Source organism: Astatotilapia calliptera, chromosome 3, assembly GCF_964374335.1.
Source record: "Astatotilapia calliptera chromosome 3, fAstCal68.1, whole genome shotgun sequence".
Classification (NCBI taxonomy): Eukaryota; Metazoa; Chordata; class Actinopteri; order Cichliformes; family Cichlidae; genus Astatotilapia; species Astatotilapia calliptera.
In genome coordinates this window covers 5,689,047-5,707,151 of record NC_137424.1, presented here as the reverse complement: position 1 = coordinate 5,707,151, position 18,105 = coordinate 5,689,047, and the positions used below count along the sequence as shown (strand labels likewise).

At 42.3% G+C, this 18,105-nt stretch overlaps 4 protein-coding genes across 4 annotated transcripts in view; all 4 read right to left on the bottom strand.

Moving 5' to 3' along the window:
- The window catches only part of LOC113011576 (protein NLRC3-like), a 471,371-nt gene extending 458,455 nt beyond the window's left edge, over positions 1-12,916 (bottom strand). The window contains exon 1 of the mRNA XM_080294587.1: positions 12,840-12,916. The gene's annotated coding sequence lies outside the window, so the exon portion shown is untranslated. The remainder of the gene's footprint in view (positions 1-12,839) is intronic.
- LOC145426134 (protein NLRC3-like) overlaps positions 1-14,660 on the bottom strand; it is a 22,842-nt gene extending 8,182 nt beyond the window's left edge. The window contains exons 1-4 of the mRNA XM_080299659.1: positions 14,511-14,660; positions 7,319-9,156; positions 6,652-6,825; positions 1,943-2,116 (exon numbers count right to left, since the gene is read on the bottom strand). Of these exons, the coding sequence (XP_080155785.1) occupies positions 1,943-2,116; positions 6,652-6,825; positions 7,319-9,156; positions 14,511-14,660 (2,336 nt within the window). The remainder of the gene's footprint in view (positions 1-1,942; positions 2,117-6,651; positions 6,826-7,318; positions 9,157-14,510) is intronic.
- The window catches only part of LOC145424239 (uncharacterized), a 382,435-nt gene that overhangs the window by 233,161 nt on the left and 131,169 nt on the right, over positions 1-18,105 (bottom strand). The window lies entirely within an intron of this gene.
- LOC113017660 (ribonuclease inhibitor-like) overlaps positions 17,670-18,105 on the bottom strand; it is a 188,460-nt gene continuing 188,024 nt past the window's right edge. Inside the window, exon 3 of the transcript XR_013905627.1 lies at positions 17,670-18,083. The gene's annotated coding sequence lies outside the window, so the exon portion shown is untranslated. The remainder of the gene's footprint in view (positions 18,084-18,105) is intronic.

Sequence of the window (18,105 nt, the reverse complement as noted above, 5' to 3'; positions counted from 1 at the left end):
GACATTTCAATCTAAATACAGCAGATATAGAAGACTGAAAAAAACACACAAGTTCACTGACTAAAAATATCTTATTATTATTTTATTTATGTATTACAGATTGATTTATTTTCTTATTAATTCTTAATTTGTTTATTCATTTTTCATATTTTGTGTTAAAAAATAAAAATAAAGAGATTTGAGAAGATTGGAATTTTTTAACCATGTCTTTCTTGTGGAAAACCTAATGCGGCCCAGCCTCACCCAGACTCTGCCTGCAGCGGCCCCCAGCTAAATTGAGTTTGAGACCCCTGTCCTACACCATAAATCAGTAAGAGAGGGTACGACCTCTCTCATGGCCCCAAGTGGTGTGTGCATGCCAGAGCACTGTGGAAGGCACACAGAGTCTTTACAGACTACTAAGGATCAAACCTCTATCATCATCCAATCGATTATACAACTCTAAGCATATATGAGTAAATATTTCTAAGTATAAATGACAATCAACAATATAAACCTTACAGCTGGTTTTAATAACAGAATTTATTTGTTTCTCAAATGAGAAAGAGCTATCGAGAAACACTCCTAAATCTTTAGTTCTGAACTTTTCCAGTGGGCCAAGGTCAACATTATTAGATAATGCTAATTCTTTTCCCTTACATTATAACAATGTGAGGAGTTAATGCTAACTAGGCTGCCATTAGGGGCTAACTCTAATTAGGTGAATAATTATTAGCAGCTAATGCTATTATTGTTTTCCCTTTTAACAATGTGAGCAGCTAATGCTAATTTGATGTGAATTAGCATTATATTAGTGAGCAGTTAATGCTAAGTAGGCTGCCATTATTAACTAATGCTACTTTGACGTGAATTAGCATTATGTGCTAATACTAATACTGTTTTCCCTTACTTTTTAACAATGTGAGCAGCTAATTCTAAGTACGCTTTTGTAAATAGGTAATTCTAATTTAGTGTGAATTAGCATTATTCAATAATGCTAACACTGTTTTCTCTTACTTATTAAAAATGATAGTAGCTAATACTAATACTCTTTCCCGTTGGGTAACAACGATGTGAGGAGTTAATGCTAAGTAGGCTGCTTTTAGAGGCTTATTCTAATTAGGGCTGAATAACTATTAGTAGCTAATGCTAATATTGTTTTCTCTTTCCTTATAACAATATGAGCAGCTAATGCTAATTTGATATGAATTAGCATTATATTAGTGAGGAGTTAATGCTAAGTAGGCTACCATTAGCAGCTAAAGCTAATTTGAGGTGAATAAGCATTAGTAGCTTATGCTAATACCCTTTTCTCTTGTTTTATAATGATGTGAGACGTTAATGCTAAATAGGCTTCCATGAGTGACTCCTTTCCCTTGCATTATAAAGATGTGAAGAGTTTATGCTAAGTAAGCTGCCATTAGCAGCTAATGCTAATACTGTTTTCCCTTTCTTTATACAACTTGAGCAGTTATTGCTAAGTAGGCCACTTTTCTCTGCTAAAGATTTCTGTGACCATGATAGAAACTCTGATAAGCTAATGCTGCTAAGCTAATGCTGTTTATGGGCCCTGTTAGAATCAATATTTCATTCTCATTCTGTTGTTTGAGAACAATAACAGAAAAATGTGCACTTCAGAACAAATTTATTGTGAATTCAGCTGTGAATGTACAGTTTGTCATTATTTTAGCTTCCATTTCCAAATGTTAGCTGACACTTTATTAGGTACACTGGCATCTATATCAGGTACACCTGTGACCTAAATGTTCCTGCAAACAGACTCCTTGGAGACCCCTACATAAATATCCATGAACTATCCAGCTAGACTAGTGTGTCTGTCCCTGAAAATATTCCTGCATGTGTGATTGTTCATGTGTCATCTGCAGGAAACAAACAGGAAGTGAGTGAAAGACACGGGAAATGTTTCCAGCTCTTCCTCCTCTATCAGATTTTCTCTCCATACCTGAGAGTGTCCAGTCTCCAGCCTGGATCCTTCAGTCCAGCCGAGAGCAGCTTCATTCCTGAGGGACCTGGATGATTGTAGCTCAGGTCCAGCTCTCTCAGATGGGAGGGGTTGGAGCTCAGAGCGGAGGCCAGAGAAGTACAGCCTTCCTCTGTGATCAGACAGCCTGACAGACTGCAGACACACAAAACAACAATCTATCTGTCAACAGTTGTTTTCTCTTTGTCACAATAACATCTATCCATCCATTATAACTTTATTTATAAGTGACAATACCCAACAGACAACAACAGTCATCTGAAGCTGTTTAACAGTGTAAGGTAACTGCCACCAGTGTGAGCAGCACTTGGTGATGGTGGGAAGAAGAACTCCCTTTGACACAAAGATCCTCCCAGTGAAAACAGGCTCCAGGAGGAGCATCTACCATGACTGGTTTCAGGGTGAGGGGAAAGAGAAGAGATGAGCTCAGAGAGACAAGAACAAAACAGAGAGACAAAAGTTAAGGACATGCAGTAGTGACATATAAAAGCATCAGGAGTGAAAAGAGGGGAGAAGAAAGCAGAGCATCATGGGAAGTCCACCAACAGCCTGAGCCTATAGCAGCATAACTAAGGGATGGTTCAGGGTCACCTGATCCAGCTCGAACTATAAGCTTTATCAAAAAGGAAAGTTTGAAGCTGATCTTCAAAGTAGAGAGGGTGTCTGTCTCCTGAACTCAAACTGGGAGCTGCTGCCACACCCAGTCCAACATAGCCAGGCTTTCTTTGCTGCTTTGACAAAACCTCAAATCCCAGTCAGAGATGATGAGCATCATCACAATGATGATCATTTCTCTGTAACCCAGGCTTTCTGCTTCAGGATCTGTGCACGCTCACAGAACAAGGAGACCTTTAAACATCATTTCACTAAATGGATGGACTGAGCTCAGCCTACAGATGAACTGGTGCCAGAGATCATAAAGAACATCAAACAGTCAAATTCAACACTTTAGATGGAAATATGAGATTAATGCTGCAGACAATCATGAAGCTGCTGAATTCATGAACATCAAGAATGCAGCGAGTGGTAAAATAAAGATCTGACCTCAGTGTGCTCAGTGTTCCTGTCTATTCCTAACATATTCCTAACATGATAGCTGCACTTTAGAGCTCTAAAACTGGAACTGACACATGTTTAAACTCTACATGTTACTCAGTACATTCAGTTCTGACACTCGCCCACAGTCCAACAAAGGAAACATGGAGATCACATCAGTTTGTCACCAAAGTCTAATTATTAGGGCAACTTAACCTGTTATAATCTCGTTAACTCATTAACTGATTAACGTCAGCAATTATTTTAATCACAGTTTTTAAAATCATGATTATTGTGAAAGTGCTCACTGGCTCTGAATATAACAGCCATGGGTCACAGGAGGGATGTTGATCAGTGCTGGCTTGAAATGGGCGTCATTATGCGTCTCAGCCAATGGGAGCATTGAGGGTGGGCCTAATACTACTGCAGCGCTCACATGACCCAGGACAGAAAGAAAGGGGCGGGGACAGAAACATGGAGACAGGTACAGATCTTTGACATGTTCATTTTAAACTGTTCCAGGAGGCAGTGTTGATACAACTAAAGTTATCTGTTGTTGAAGAAGTCGGTCTGAGGAACGTTCTTAGGATCAACAAATGACGGCATGTATGAGCCTCAAGACGCAGCATCACAAGAAGAACACATGAGCTGTAGAAAAAGGAGAGACTACGAAAGCCACGGCGTTACAACGTGAACATGCTTGATCAGAGTGTGATTGTGAACAGGAGGAAGACTCAGCTGAGAACAGTGTGGTGGATACAGAGCAGAGCCCACCATCAGTACAGAGGCCTGTCCATTAGAGTGCTGCTCCAACATGCAGCACATGTACTTGGCCACAGCTGCAACATCTGTACCTGTGAAAGCTTCTTCTCTGTTGCTGCTCATATTGTGCAGAAGAAGAGAGTTTCTTTATCATCAGAAAATGTCAATGAGCTTGTGAGTCTTAGCAGCTGGCTCGGTGCAGAGGAGGAAGAACATGTCAGTCAGAGGAAGATAAATGCAGTTCATGTTGTCAACTCAACCTGGACTGTTGAAAGAGTTTTTCTTTGTCTGGTTTCTGACTGAGATTCTCCAAAGGAAATCCAGCACAAACACACACTTCACACACTCAAAGTCCTGCACAGTAAATGAGCTGATGAGCGTTTGTGCTGCTGCCTGATAACAGAACAATAGTTCTGCTGCTTCCTGTTCTGGAAACACACATTTATAAATGTTCACTTGCTGTTGATCAAAGGTATGTTGGTGGCTCTGGACGCTGAGGGAACTTTGTAAAAAACTAGATCAAATGTTAACGTCCTGGCAGAGGCAAAGAACTTTGATTTGATATTTGATTAGATTCATGTTTCAGCTCAGACTGACAGAAATATTTGAACTGCTGCTGTGTTAAAGGGAACACTGCTGTTAGAAAGCACCTGATCTGTTTCTGCACACTGAATGTTGCACTTCTCATACTGCAGTACTATTAAAATAAGTACACAATGCACTACTTTTGAACTCATGATTGAATGTTGCTGTAACAAAGCCATTAATGTGATTCAAAGTGTTCATGGTTTCCCAGCACAACAAATGATTGCACAAGTGTGACTGATCCACTTTCTAATGTGTGTGTAGCCCACACTGTGTGTCACTGTGTCACAGGTGAGTCTGTGTGTCCAGGTTCTATGAGGACAACAGGATATAGTGACTGAGTCCAGCAGCTTAAAGTCTGACTCCATCCTCCATTTAAATAACTCACAGCAACAACTGAATAGCTTTGCCTTTGTGTAGCTGACACTTCATTTTAATGTCCTTCTATTCTGGTTCATCTGGTCTCAGTTTCTATAAGCACACAGGTTTCATCAGGACTCTATGACCTCAGTGATCTTTGCTGGGCCTTAATGCTCTGAACAAAGCTGCACAGCACAAGACTAAATAGAAATGAATCAGTCTTTCATTCTCACTGCTGTTTGACTTCAGCTCTCAATGTCCCACCATAACCCATGGAAAGAATTACTGTCCATCCAGGCTGCTGAACATGAAGCTGAAGAAGGTGGAGTATTGTGAGGGCTGATGGAGATGATGATGAGGAATCCAGGAGCAGTGGGTGGATGGCAGCATCAGCATGAAGGATCAGTGTGAGAACACATCATCATCCACAAAGGAAACCAGTCTGAGTGTCTGACGCTCTTGTTAGAAAGACGCAGTCCCAGCAGTTAGCTTGTCTGCTAGTTAGCTGAGAGCTAGCTCACTTGTACATTGAATACCAAACTGTGTAAACCAGGGGTGTCAAACATATGGCCCGTGGGCCAAATCAAGCCCTTGAGATAATTTCATATGTCAAATATTGATGAATTTTCAGGCTTGCTGATAATCAATGTGAGCACGGCTGAGATGTTATTCTGATGAGCAAACCATGTGGCCAAACACTTTAAGAGACAGACTGGGATCATACCATTATGTGAAAGAGGACATGTCCCATAGACAGCAAGGGTAGTGGTAGAGACCAGTACACAGAGAAATGGGAGCTGTATTGAAATGCAAGCGTGTCAGGAAAGAGTGAAAAGGCAAAATGAGCAGCATCTGGCTGCATTTCAGTGATATTGGAGACCACAAAGCTGAGTGCAACATTTATATAGGAGATATACAGGAGACGCTGAGAGCAGAACTGATAAAATTAGGAGCTGGCTAAAGTGAGACCCATTTTTATTTCCACCCATTTTCCATTGTGGAGGACAAAAGGTTTCAAACTGGTCCAGGTCTTAAACCTCACGTGTTCTTCCTAATAGCAGTAAATGGATAAAAATAAGGCTTTTATGAAAACACTGAATAAAACTTGCTGCCTTTAAAAAGACTAAACGTACAGTTCAGTATTGAACACTACATAAAATAAACTATATATAAAGTGTGTCTGAATGGCAGAGATGCAGAAATATGTGCATGTAGCACAGAGCCACGGCTCAGTGTCTGAATGAGTCTCACAGACCTGAATGTGCTGTTGAAGCCATTTATAATTATAACGTAATTCTTTACTCGTTTGATCTGCTCCTTACCACAAGCCACCAGACGTAGAAGGTTTTGGACTTTTAACTATATTTTCTGAAGTTTTACAACTTTTCTTACTGTTAAAAACCTCGTTATGGCCATTCATGCTGTACAAAGTAATTAGACATGTGTGGTATCTACAGAAACGTCAGGATCTCAGCTAAAAGTTCACAAAACCATCTCAACAAACCACCAAACAGCTGAAACAGCAGGTGAACAGATCACACAAAAAAGATGTAAACACAAATCCCCCTGATCATCTGTTTTTTAAACATGAAGCGTAGTTTTGGACGTTCATTTACTGCTGGTTCAGTGAATTTTGGTTGGACAGTGATGAAACCTGCAGCCTCAGAATCTGTGAGAAGTCTGCTTCCAGCACGCAACAGCATTGTTGTGTGCTGTGGATCCACCTCTGCAAACTCATCACTGTTTCACCATCATGTTTCTACTTAGACAATAACAAAGGAAGCAGTTCCCAGGAACTACTTCCTGTCTTGTTAACATAAGAGTATGTTGCCCTTCAAAACACCTCCACTTCTCCTCTTATTAGAGGACTGCCTTATTATTAATCTGCTAATTCTGTCAGTTGATGAAAGAAAAATGCTTGATCTCACCTGAGAGTTTCCAGTGTACAGCGTGGACTCTTCAGTCCTTCAGACAGAAGCTTCACGCCTGAATCCTTCAGGTTGATGTTACTCAGGTCCAGCTGTCTCAGATTAGAGGTCTGAGAGCTGAGACCTGAGGCCAGAGCTTCACAGCTTCTCTCTGACAGGTCACAGTGACTCAGTCTGAAAAATAACAGATAAACAATTACAAAAATAAAACACTTATGTTGAAGCGTAATGAGATACTATTATATTTAGCAATATTTCATCTTGTTTTGTCAGGAAACTGAGGACTGATGCAGAGCAACATGTGGAGAGAATCAGAGGAGAAGAAGTGAAGAGAGAACAGCAGTAAAACAACACTGAATTGTTCAGTGTGCTTTTGATATCAACAGAATGTGTCAAACTTCTTTATTTTGTATTTGTTTTAGTAGAATTGATGATTATCACTTAGATAACAACCACAGGCCAGGTCTAAATTGCACTTTGGTGACAGTTACACCCAGAAATATTTCAGAAACGTGGACAATTTGTGCTCCATTGTATTCAGTATTGAACAAACTGAGTACCGATGACCACTTAATATTTTTGATATTTTATTTGAGTTGTTCCACCTGATCTGTGTTAACTAGAATAAACATTTAAAAGCTAAAGCTATGATCACATATGTACTTACAGAGCTTTGTTGGAGGCTTTGACCACTGGCAGCAGCCTCAGAAGAGCCTCCTCTGAAGCAGAGTATTTCTTCAGGTCAAACACATCCAGATCTTCTTCTGATGACAGTAAGATGAAGACCAGAGCTGACCACTGAGCAGGAGACAGTTCATCTGTGGAGAGACTTCCTGATCTCAGGGACTGTTGGATCTCCTCCACTAGAGAACGATCATTCAGTTCATTCAGACAGTGGATCAGATTGATGCTTTTCTCTGCAGACAGATTCTTACTGAGCTTCTTCTTGATGTACTGGACTGTTTTCTTATTGGTCTGCCAGCTACTTCCTGTCTGTGTCAGCAGACCTCGTAGGAGACTCTGATTAGTCTGCAGTGAAAGACCCAGGAGGAAGCGGAGGAACAAGTCCAGGTGTCCATTTGGACTCTGTAAGGCCTTGTTCACAGCACTCTGGTAGAAGTGTGTCTCTGCAGATTCTCCTGTTTCAGACTTCTTGGATGTTGTTTGTTGTTGTTCCAGCAGATTGAGTCCAGAGTTGATGAAGGTCAGATGGACATGAAGAGCAGCCAGAAACTCCTGAACACTCAGATGGATGAAGCAGAACACCTTGTCCTGGTACAGTCCTCTCTCCTCTTTAAAGATCTGTGTGAACACTCCTGAGTACACTGAGGCTGCTCTGATATCGATGCCACACTCTGTCAGGTCTGATTCATAGAAGATCAGGTTTCCTTTCTGCAGCTGATCAAAAGCCAGTTTTCCCAGAGACTCCATCATCTTCCTGCTCTCTGGACTCCAGTGTGGATCTGTCTCAGCTCCTCCATCATACTTGACCTTCTTCACTTTGGCCTGAACCACCAGGAAGTGGATGTACATCTCAGTCAGGGTCTTGGGCAGCTGCCCTCCCTCTCTGGTTTCCAGCACATCCTCCAGAACTGTAGCAGTGATCCAGCAGAAGACTGGGATGTGACACATGATGTGGAGGCTTCGTGATGTCTTGATGTGGGAGATGATCCTGCTGGCCTGCTCCTCATCTCTGAATCTCTTCCTGAAGTACTCCTCCTTCTGTGGGTCAGTGAACCCTCTGACCTCTGTCACCATGCCGACACAGTCAGAAGGGATCTGATTGGCTGCTGCAGGTCGTGTGGTTATCCAGAGGCGAGCAGAGGGAAGCAGTTTCCCCCTGATGAGGTTTATCAGCAGCACATCCACTGAGGTGGACTTTCTAGGGTCAGTTAGGATTGTAGTTTTGTGGAAGTCCAGAGGAAGTCGACACTCATCCAGACCATCAAAGATGAACACAACCTGGAAGTCTTCAAAGCTGCAGATTCCTGCTTCTTTGGTTTCAGTAAAGAAGCGATGAACAAGTCCCACCAAGCTGAACTTTTCCTCTTTCAGCACATTCAGCTCTCTGAAAGTGAATGGAAATATGAACTGGATGTCCTGGTTGGCTTTGTCTTCAGCCCAGTCCAGGCTGTATTTCTGTGTTAAGACTGTTTTCCCAATGCCAGCCACTCCCTTTGTCAGCACTGTTCTGATTGGTTCGTCTCTTCCAGGTGAGGCTTTAAAGATGTCTTCTTGTCTGATGGTTGTTTCTGGTCTGTCTGGTTTCCTGGATGCTGTTTCAATCTGTCTGACCTCATGTTCATCATTGACCTCTGCAGTCCCTCCCTCTGTGATGTAGAGCTCTGTGTAGATCTGATTCAGGAGGGTTGAGTTTCCTGCTTTAGCGATGCCCTCAAACACACACTGGAACTTCTTCTTCAGGGTGGATTTAAGGTTACGATGACAAACTGCAGCTTGAAGTTCTGAATGAGAAGAAAAATAAACACTCAATTCCAAAAAGAACTAATCTTTAAAACATGTTGCTCCATCTTCCATCTCTGGAAAATGTTCATTTATCCAGCAGCTTAAATCTTTAGATAAATCCTCTTACTGCTCTGCAGACGGTCAGCCAGCTCCTCCTGCTTCATTCTCCTCAGGAAGTCCACTGTGATCTTCACAAACGCCTCTCTGCTGCTGCTCCTCTGACTCTCTAAGCATTCTGGGTAATCTGGACTCAGAACCTTCTGGATCTTCTTCAGCTCGTTCTTCACAAAAGTGATGATGTTGTCCTCCAGCAGCTGGAACAGAATATTTATGAATGAGCCAATCAGACTGAAATCATGGAGCCAAACATCAGATCCATGTTGGACACACTGACGATCCACTGGTCTACAAAGAGCAGCATGGAGATGACTGTGAACAGAACAGATGTAACAGTAGTTGTTGTACATGTACAGACCATAAATATGGAGTCCAGCTGTGTTTGATGCTGCTGGGCAGACTGACCACTGGGAACCTCTGAGCTCTGCTGCTCCACTCTGTGGAGGAACCATGAAGGATTAGATCAACACAGGATAAAGATCCAGGAGTTTCTGCTCAAATAACTTCATCTGAATCAAGTGTGTCAAGTTTTAAACTCTCAGATTGTGAACATATCAGTAATTTTCAGTCTGTTTTCATGGACGTCCTTTCAGTGGTGATGTCAGGGATGATTTTGAAGAAGCTCATCAAACTGAACCATCAGCAGATCACTGCTCCAAAACCAGAACATGATCAGAGTCTCCCTCCACCACCAGAACACCAGCTTTACTAACGTGGTAGATCAGTGTAGTACAGATCAATAACTGATGAGTCATTTGATCAAAATCACTGAGTGCTTCACGTCTGACCCTCTGATGCTTCTGTAGACATTTTGCATATTTAATGAATGTCTGACAGTTTTACATTCATTCTATGAACACAGTGGAAATGTTGTGTTATAGTCTCCATGTTGTTTCCAGCATCATAAATTCTTCAGTTCAGAAAATTAGATTCTTTCTTCACAGCTGAAAAACAACAACATTTATTCTCTATTGAAATCTGCATCGTCCACTCCAAAGGTCACAATCTGAAGGTAACATCTGGTTTTGTTCCCTGTGGTTAACTCTGAGCATCAGTATGGTGGGATTTATCCACTACATCCACACCACTGTGGTTCAGTGTTGTCCTGATGGAGTAACAGCAGCCAGTATGATCCAGGCTTTAGCTGCTGGGTCTCTGTGTGACCTCTCAGACTGTTTAACAGATCAGACACAAAGAGAATCAGAGCAGCTCTGTTCTTTAAAGACAAACATGAACCCACTCAGGTCACACTTTCCCCACAGATATGAGCATCACTGTCCTCAAACAGCAAATGACCAAGTCGAACATTTGGATCTTTTCTCTTTCATTGTTTTCTTTTTAATGAATCTTTGTAACAATCTGAGGATGTTTCAGGTCATATTTATCCAGGAAACACAAACATGTAAAGGAGTCATCACAGCTCTCTGACCTCGTTGCTCCAGGTTCACCACTGAAGTGTGGAGGGTGATCTTTGGACCGGTCACTCCTCACAGACGGACAGCTGGACCCTGCAGACTGTGACCTCTGACCTCTGCAGACACAAACATGATTGAAGCAGCTGTGATCACACAGACTGCAGATAATGCAGCTGTTTCCTGTCAGTAACATCCTCTTAGATTAGAGTTCAGCTTTTTACAGGAAAACTGGACAAAACTGATTTTTGTTACAAACTCATTTTCATTTCCTCTCAGCTCACAAACACAGTCAGACAATCAACCAGAGTCAACACTGATTATAATGTCAGTGCAGAATTATTTCTGTTACTCAGTGAGTTCAGCTCTCTGACCTCGTTGCTCCAGGTTCACCACTGAAGTCTGGATTTAGAGGTTTGGACCGGTCACTCCTCACAGACGGACAGCTGGACCCTGCAGACTCTGCTCTGTCCTCCTCTTCCTCCATCATCATCTTCAGTCAGTCTGAGAGGTAAACCACAAACACTCAGTGAGTTCACATTAACAGGAGGAACTGACCTCTGACCTGTCATGTGACCATGAAACCAGGTCAATATGTCTGTAGGTTCAGTCATCCAGGTCATGTGATCTAAGGAGCTTGGAGAGAAAAGAGACGTCTTTAAGTTTCTGGAAGACGTTTCATCTGAGAAGCTTCTTCAGCTCTAAAACCAAACGGTGGAGAGTCCCAGATATTTAAACCTGAGAGGGAAAGAAAGCATGTCGCTGACCCACCACTGATGTTATTTCAAGGAGGAAACTGAGAGCCTTTGCACCAGGAGCACAAACATCAGCTCCAGCAATGATCCACTGATGTGTTTTTATTCCATGTATGAATGTTGTTATTGACAGAGATGACGTTTGTGTGTCAGTGATGCAGTGACTGTTGTTGTTACCTGTACAGGCTGGTTAGACTCTATGAAACAGATCATACAGATCTCTGCATGTTAGAAGAGACTATTAAAGGTCATGAATGAGACAAAGGCAGGGAGGCGTCCTTTACAGCTAAACAGCAGAGTGAGAGAACAGCCAGCACCTCTACATTTATCACATTATACAGCACATGTATGATACTGACAGGGATGAGAAGAATTTAGTGATTCTGATCCCATCATTGATATTACTTATTGATTCTCAGTAGCTCTGCTCTGACAGTCACCACCATCACTGAGCAGCATATCAAAGACATTTGTGCACATTAACTGCATGTTGTGGCTCAAATGTTTGTGCATGTTGGAGGCATTTCCTCTTTGTTGTGATCAGTGTTGGTCATTACTCAAAACAGTCATTATTACACATATTACACAGAACACTTTGATTAAAAGTAATGGAGTACGTTACTTCATTACTCCTCATAACATTACTTTGATGTTACTGTGTGAAATGAACAAATGAGCATGTAACAACATAAAGCTGAGGTACAGCCCCACACACCAACACAGATCCTGATGAGGTCACGTGATGTTTCTCTGAGTGTTTATGAACACAAATCAAAGATGAAACAGCACAAAGACACTTCAAAGTGATTCTACTGTAGAAACATGAACAGGTAGAAACCTGCAGCCTGACTGCTCATCACTTTGTTACCTGTTCAAGTTCAGCAGCAGCAGCTCACTTTATCACGGTGCTGGTCTGGGGTCAGTGTTTACTCAGCTTTAACTCACTCTGGGTTCTTGGCTAGCTTAGCGTTAGCTTAGTGTTAGCTTAGCTTAGTGTTAGCTTAGTGTTAGCATGCTGTGTGCTAGCTCAGCGTCAGAGCTCTGCAGGTGTCTCGTGTGTAAATATTAATCACAGTGACAGTAAAGGAGGTAAAGGGCTGTGACGTCATCACGTACGCTGCGTCCTCTGTGGGCTCTGAGTGAACTCAAAGTACAAACTACAAGTACACAAACACGAACGTAGCTCAGAGTGGCGGACACACTCGGCCTCGTTGGTCCAGCTGTGAGTCCGTTACCGTGAACTATGGAGCGGCAGATTTGTGCTGAACTAAGCTGCACACAGCTGATGTTAGCCAGGAAACATTACACACTGACTTTAATGGAGAGACCGGAAATACAAACACACACAGTTTGTTGTGTGAAGAAATCAAACACGAGCTGAACAAACAGTAAAGTTCCTAAAGACAAACTGTTAAAGGAGGAAACAAAGCAAACTTACAGTTTCTTCACACCAACAACAAGCTCCACTCCACACCTGGACACTAAACACGGACACACAGGTGAGCTGCTTCCTGGAAGGAGGCGGGGCTCCACCTGAAACTCAGCACAGGTGGGAGGGGCTCAGCTCTGTGTGTGCTGATGTGTTAACTTTAAAAATATGCCGTCTGACTGCTCAGACTGAGTCAGAGTAAAGTTCACATGCTGACGTGTGGAGACATGAAACCTTGTTGTAGCTGCAGGTGTGAACACACTGATCCCAGATCAGCTCTGCTGTATTTGTAACATGAACATTTCTGCTGCAAAGCTTCAAATGTTCAGCATGTTTCTCTGTTTCCAGTCTATAGATCCAGTCACACTTTCTACCTTCACCTGTGCAGTAAAGACTGAGAGCAGAGCTGAAAGCAAGCGTCCAATCAGTGAGCAGCATCAACACCTGAGCTTCATTCAGACTCTGTTATTGAAGATGTTGTTGGTACAAAGTTCATCTGCTGCTCACATGAATCCATGAAAGATTTATTTCACTGAATGTTTCTTCAAAGCTCATTTCAACCTGTTGAAGTCATGAATGAAAGTGCAGACTGAGAGTGGATCACATGATGTTTGAGGTGTGTCATGTGACATGTTCAGTATTGTCACACATGTCTAGATTGTCCCTGATATCATAACTGCTCAAACACTGATGATTATATTTGAAGAATTATTCCTGATGGCAGCAAAGTTTGAATGGAGCTCTCTGTCTGTGCTGATTTGTCGCCCTCTGGAGGTCAAAGCACAAACTGCATGATGTCACTGTAACCACCACAGAGACAGGAAGTGTTTTTATGACTGAAACACTGAAATGATGCTAACGGCTGTCGTTAGGCTCACTGACAGCAGTGCTGATGTGTTCATGTCAAACACTGGCTCAGGTCAGACTCCTTCATCCTTCTCCAGCGTGAGGCCGCCCTCAGACCCACAGGAGCTCTGACCTTTGACCTCCTGACCCTAACCATTTTAGTCTTGTTGCATCTTTAAATGCAAATCCATCCAAACTGTAGCCGAGCAAAAGAAGCTGGAAGCTGTTCTATGAATGATGTTGTCGAAGGAGCTTGGAAAGAAAAGCGTCTGGACTTCTTTAAGTTGCTTGAAGAGGGACATGGACGTCTTAACGCCCACTCACATCCTGGGACATTTGATCACAGGAAATCACATGATAGGGTGGGGCTAGATCTCACAATGGGTTCACCCAAAACCTTGGCTGATTGTGACCCACACCCGTTCTCACACCGTGGCTCGTGTGATTAGGTAGAGGATCAACAGGGGCTCCATGTCCCTGAATTTAAACTGAATCTAAACACACCGTGCACAATGCCAAGTGAGATAATGGTTAAAAGAACAAGATAAGAATAAATAAAAAGATAAAATAAGGATAAAAAAATAACTTAAAAAAATAAAATAAAAAGATAAATAACTGCAAATAAGTACAAATAAGTAACTGAAGACACGTGTGGTCTGCAGATGTCGATGTACATGGATGTACATGGAGTTTAATGTGCAAAATGAACTTAGTGTGCAAAGTGACCTGATGTGCAAACTGCAGTTTGAGGTCGGTCAGCTGTTCAGGAGTCTGATAGCAGTGGGGAAGATGGAGTTGTTGAGTCTGGATGTTCTACATTTCACACTTCTGAACCTTCGTCTCGAGGGCAGAGGTGTGTCTCTCCTCTGGACTCTGTGATGGTAGCTGCTCTGCAGAGAGGGCAGCGGGGTCCTGATGATCTTCTCCACAGTTGTTATCACTCTCTGCAGGCGTTTGCGGTTTGCAGTAGTGCTGCCGTACCATGCAGTGATGCAGCTGTCAGGCTGCTCTCCACAGTGCAGCTGTAGAACCTGCTGAGGATCTTGGCCAACATACCAAATTTCCTCAGCCTCCTCAGGAAATACAGCAGCTGCTGAGCCTTCTTGACCAGCTGTGTGAGTTTGAGTCCCTCACTGACTCAAACTCCTTCAGTGACACTTGCAGCCTTGCAGATTAGTTTGCTGATCCTGATGCATCTCTGGAGCTGATGCTGTCCCCCAGCAGACAACAACAACATAGATGCTCTCACTAGTCCACTTTACCCTCTAATCACATCTCTGACATCTGCAGGTTGCTCCATAGAGACTCTTGTGCAATGCCAGGTGTTTGTGTTTGTCTGTAGGTACACATTAGATATGACCATAGACGCACACACACAAGTGAACACAGCAGCACAGATGGTTTCCACCTGCTTCCCTCTTTCTTCACACAACTGTGAGGATGATGAAGAGGTTTCAGGACGAGGTGGTCAGCAAGCACAGGATAAAGCAGGGCCATGAAACTCTCTGGTGCAGCAGATGTTTAATCAGACTCAGCTTTAGGCTTCTTTTCCCACCTGGCAGCAAAGTAACAGCTTCACTAATGTGAACAGTCACAATGTTAAACGTTTCTATATCTTCATATATTTTTATCTGTTGATGCTGCAGAATAAAGTCTGTTAACAGAGTGCAGGATGTGTAGAGCAGGTCCAGCTCTCCCTTTACTGTGTCCACTTTCATCAGCCCCTGTGAAGTGACACAGAGTGCATGTGTGTCTGTCAGCTGTTGTTTGTTGTGAAGGATGGAACAAATGAACACACACTTTTAGAGAAATCTGAAAAAGCAACACGTGCTTGGGCTCCTTCTGTGCTCGTCTTCATTAATGCTGATCTTTCTTTCCTGTTTGTTCTTTGGCACAAGCTTCAGTCTTTTCTCCCAGGGCTCCTTCACACTTAGAAACACACCTACATTCATTTATACACAAACATCATGAAACAAAGGCTTTGTAAAAGAGGACACGAGATCCTCTCTGAACAGCGCATTCATATCAAACACAGGACTGAACAGGATATACTGAGTCTGTGCTGTTTTCATTGTTACTTGCTGAGTATTTTTCCAGTGTTTGAAATGTGACTCAAGTCTGATTCTTCTACTGTGTGTGAACTCTAAGCAGCTGCATTAAACAGCTGCTTTTCAAACCAGGCTCAATCCTATGACTCTGTGAATGTAAACTTTTGTCACCTGCATGAATAACAATCCTTGATCTAGTCAGGACTGCAGTGCTCCTGTGATCCCAGCTTATAGATGGAGGCTAGCATGAGAGGCTCAGCAGCTAAAGCAGCACACCTGGGTCTCCCAGCCTATTAAAAGCAGCCCTTTGCTTCACCTGCTTCACTAAACATTATTATTATTATTTAAGCAGAGTGGTGTGATTCATGTAGGCATTGCTGTGTGACAGGAGGACTTTTCTTGAAACAGCTCGTGTGACGTGAGCTGACGTAAAAACAGTGATGTTAGCTTGATTCTCTTGGCTAAAACTATTTTAAAAAGAGGGTCAATCATGCAAATCTGCCAATAGAAGCCAAAGTTACAGCCCCTCAGAGTTTAAAGAGAAAAGGCCCATTTCCAACACTCGGTTGTGCAAAGGGAAACAGGCCCACAGTGCCTGAGTGTGTGGGTAATTCTTCAAATAATATTCAAAAGCAAACATTTTTAAGCATGTAAATAAAATTCAATCATTTCTGCTCTTCAATACCTAAGAAATGAAAACTGGCAGATGGTCCCAAAATGTGAAACGCCTGGCTATCTGTGCATTTAGTGCTGCAAGTTTTCACTGTTTACCTTCAGAAGCATAAATCTCTGCACAGATAATGTTCATATGTGGATTCCTGGTTTCTGCAGTTAATTGTGACCCAAAGCGTATTTTTAAAGTGGTTCCAGGCAATAAAGTCTAAAAATAAATACATCTACTTCCTTTTTCTGTGTTCCAGCCTCAGTGACTCTGACACAGTGCTGTAATATTTACACCTCTGATGAAAACAGAGTTTGTAGTTGCAGAGAAATACTCGACTCATTTTGGGCATTTACGAGCAGGAACCTCAGAAAGCCCCTCGCTGCTTCACTGGTTAAGAAGCAAAGCAAACATTAGTTCACAGTGATGTTAATTAAGGCCCAAAGTTTAGGAAAGAACGTCAGCACTTCACTAATGAATGTAATGCTGATTCATGTGCTTGTTTTGTAATGTGCATGTTGTGCGTTGCTATTTCCCATATTCTTTGGCACTGATAGATGAAGAGTCTCAGGCAGGACCGAGGCTGCCAGCTGCTGACAGTGAGCAGGGAGAGAGCAGCAGAAGCTGGGCAAGAGCAGGGCACCTTCAGCCCCCTTCATCAGTCAGAAATCATTTGGGTGTCTGTGTGAAATGTCTGATTTTTAAAATCTTTTTGTAGACATATTTATTAAATGTTTAACAATTATATAGAAGAAAGACAATGTAAAGAACAAAACATGACAAAACAAAAATGAGTTGAAGTTATGAACTGTTTCTGAGAGACAAATAACACCAGGATCCTTTTTGTGTAACTGACAGCTGGTAACTGTGCAGGGGCGGGTCTAGCAAAGTGTTGCCAGGGGGCCAGGTAGGGCATTAACAGGGAGAGGGGGGCACAAAGACATACTTTTCTTTCTTGTTCTCATTTAAAATGTCTCACTTTTAATAAATAATTATCTGAATCTTACAACAAACGTTTTCATCTGATGTAAAATGTATAGAAATCCATTATTGTACATAGTCATTTTTTAGGGTCCCATCATAATTTCTTCAGAAGTAAGTACTGCATATGATGCCAGTGTTTCCCACATTTTCTAGATTCTGCACCAGTACTGTGTGTAAAATGCATCAAAAAGTCAGTTTGATTCTTTCTCAGCTGTCTTTCTGTCTCCTTTCACTTTTTAAAGGTTGCCATGTTAGAAAACATATTTTGCCCTGCCGTGCTGTTTATCGATGTGGCAAATGAAAGGTTTATGAAAATATATCTAAATCTGTCATCAGTAATCAGCAATGATCATGTCTCACCTCTAGTCTCTGTCTTAATGTCAGGTTTCCACCGTGTGTTGTAGATGTTCAGGAGGTTAACTCGACCAACAGTCTACTTCCTGTTTAGAATACCAGGACAGGGAGGATGGTGCAGGTTTAAGTTTATTAGACTGATGCATGTATACCAACAAGACAGCGTCCATCACTGTGACAACAGCGTTTGTTTTCATTCAAAGGCTTCATGGTTTTTCCTTTAATACCTGGGGGGCCGGTCTCCAGTCAAAATGCCCGGGACCATTTTTTGTCCCAGTCCAGCCCTGGTGTCAGATCTGCATGCAGTGTCAATGAGACGATCAACAACAGATCAGACAAAACACTCAGGCGGACACTCCTCTGTAGAAGGAAACATGGAAAG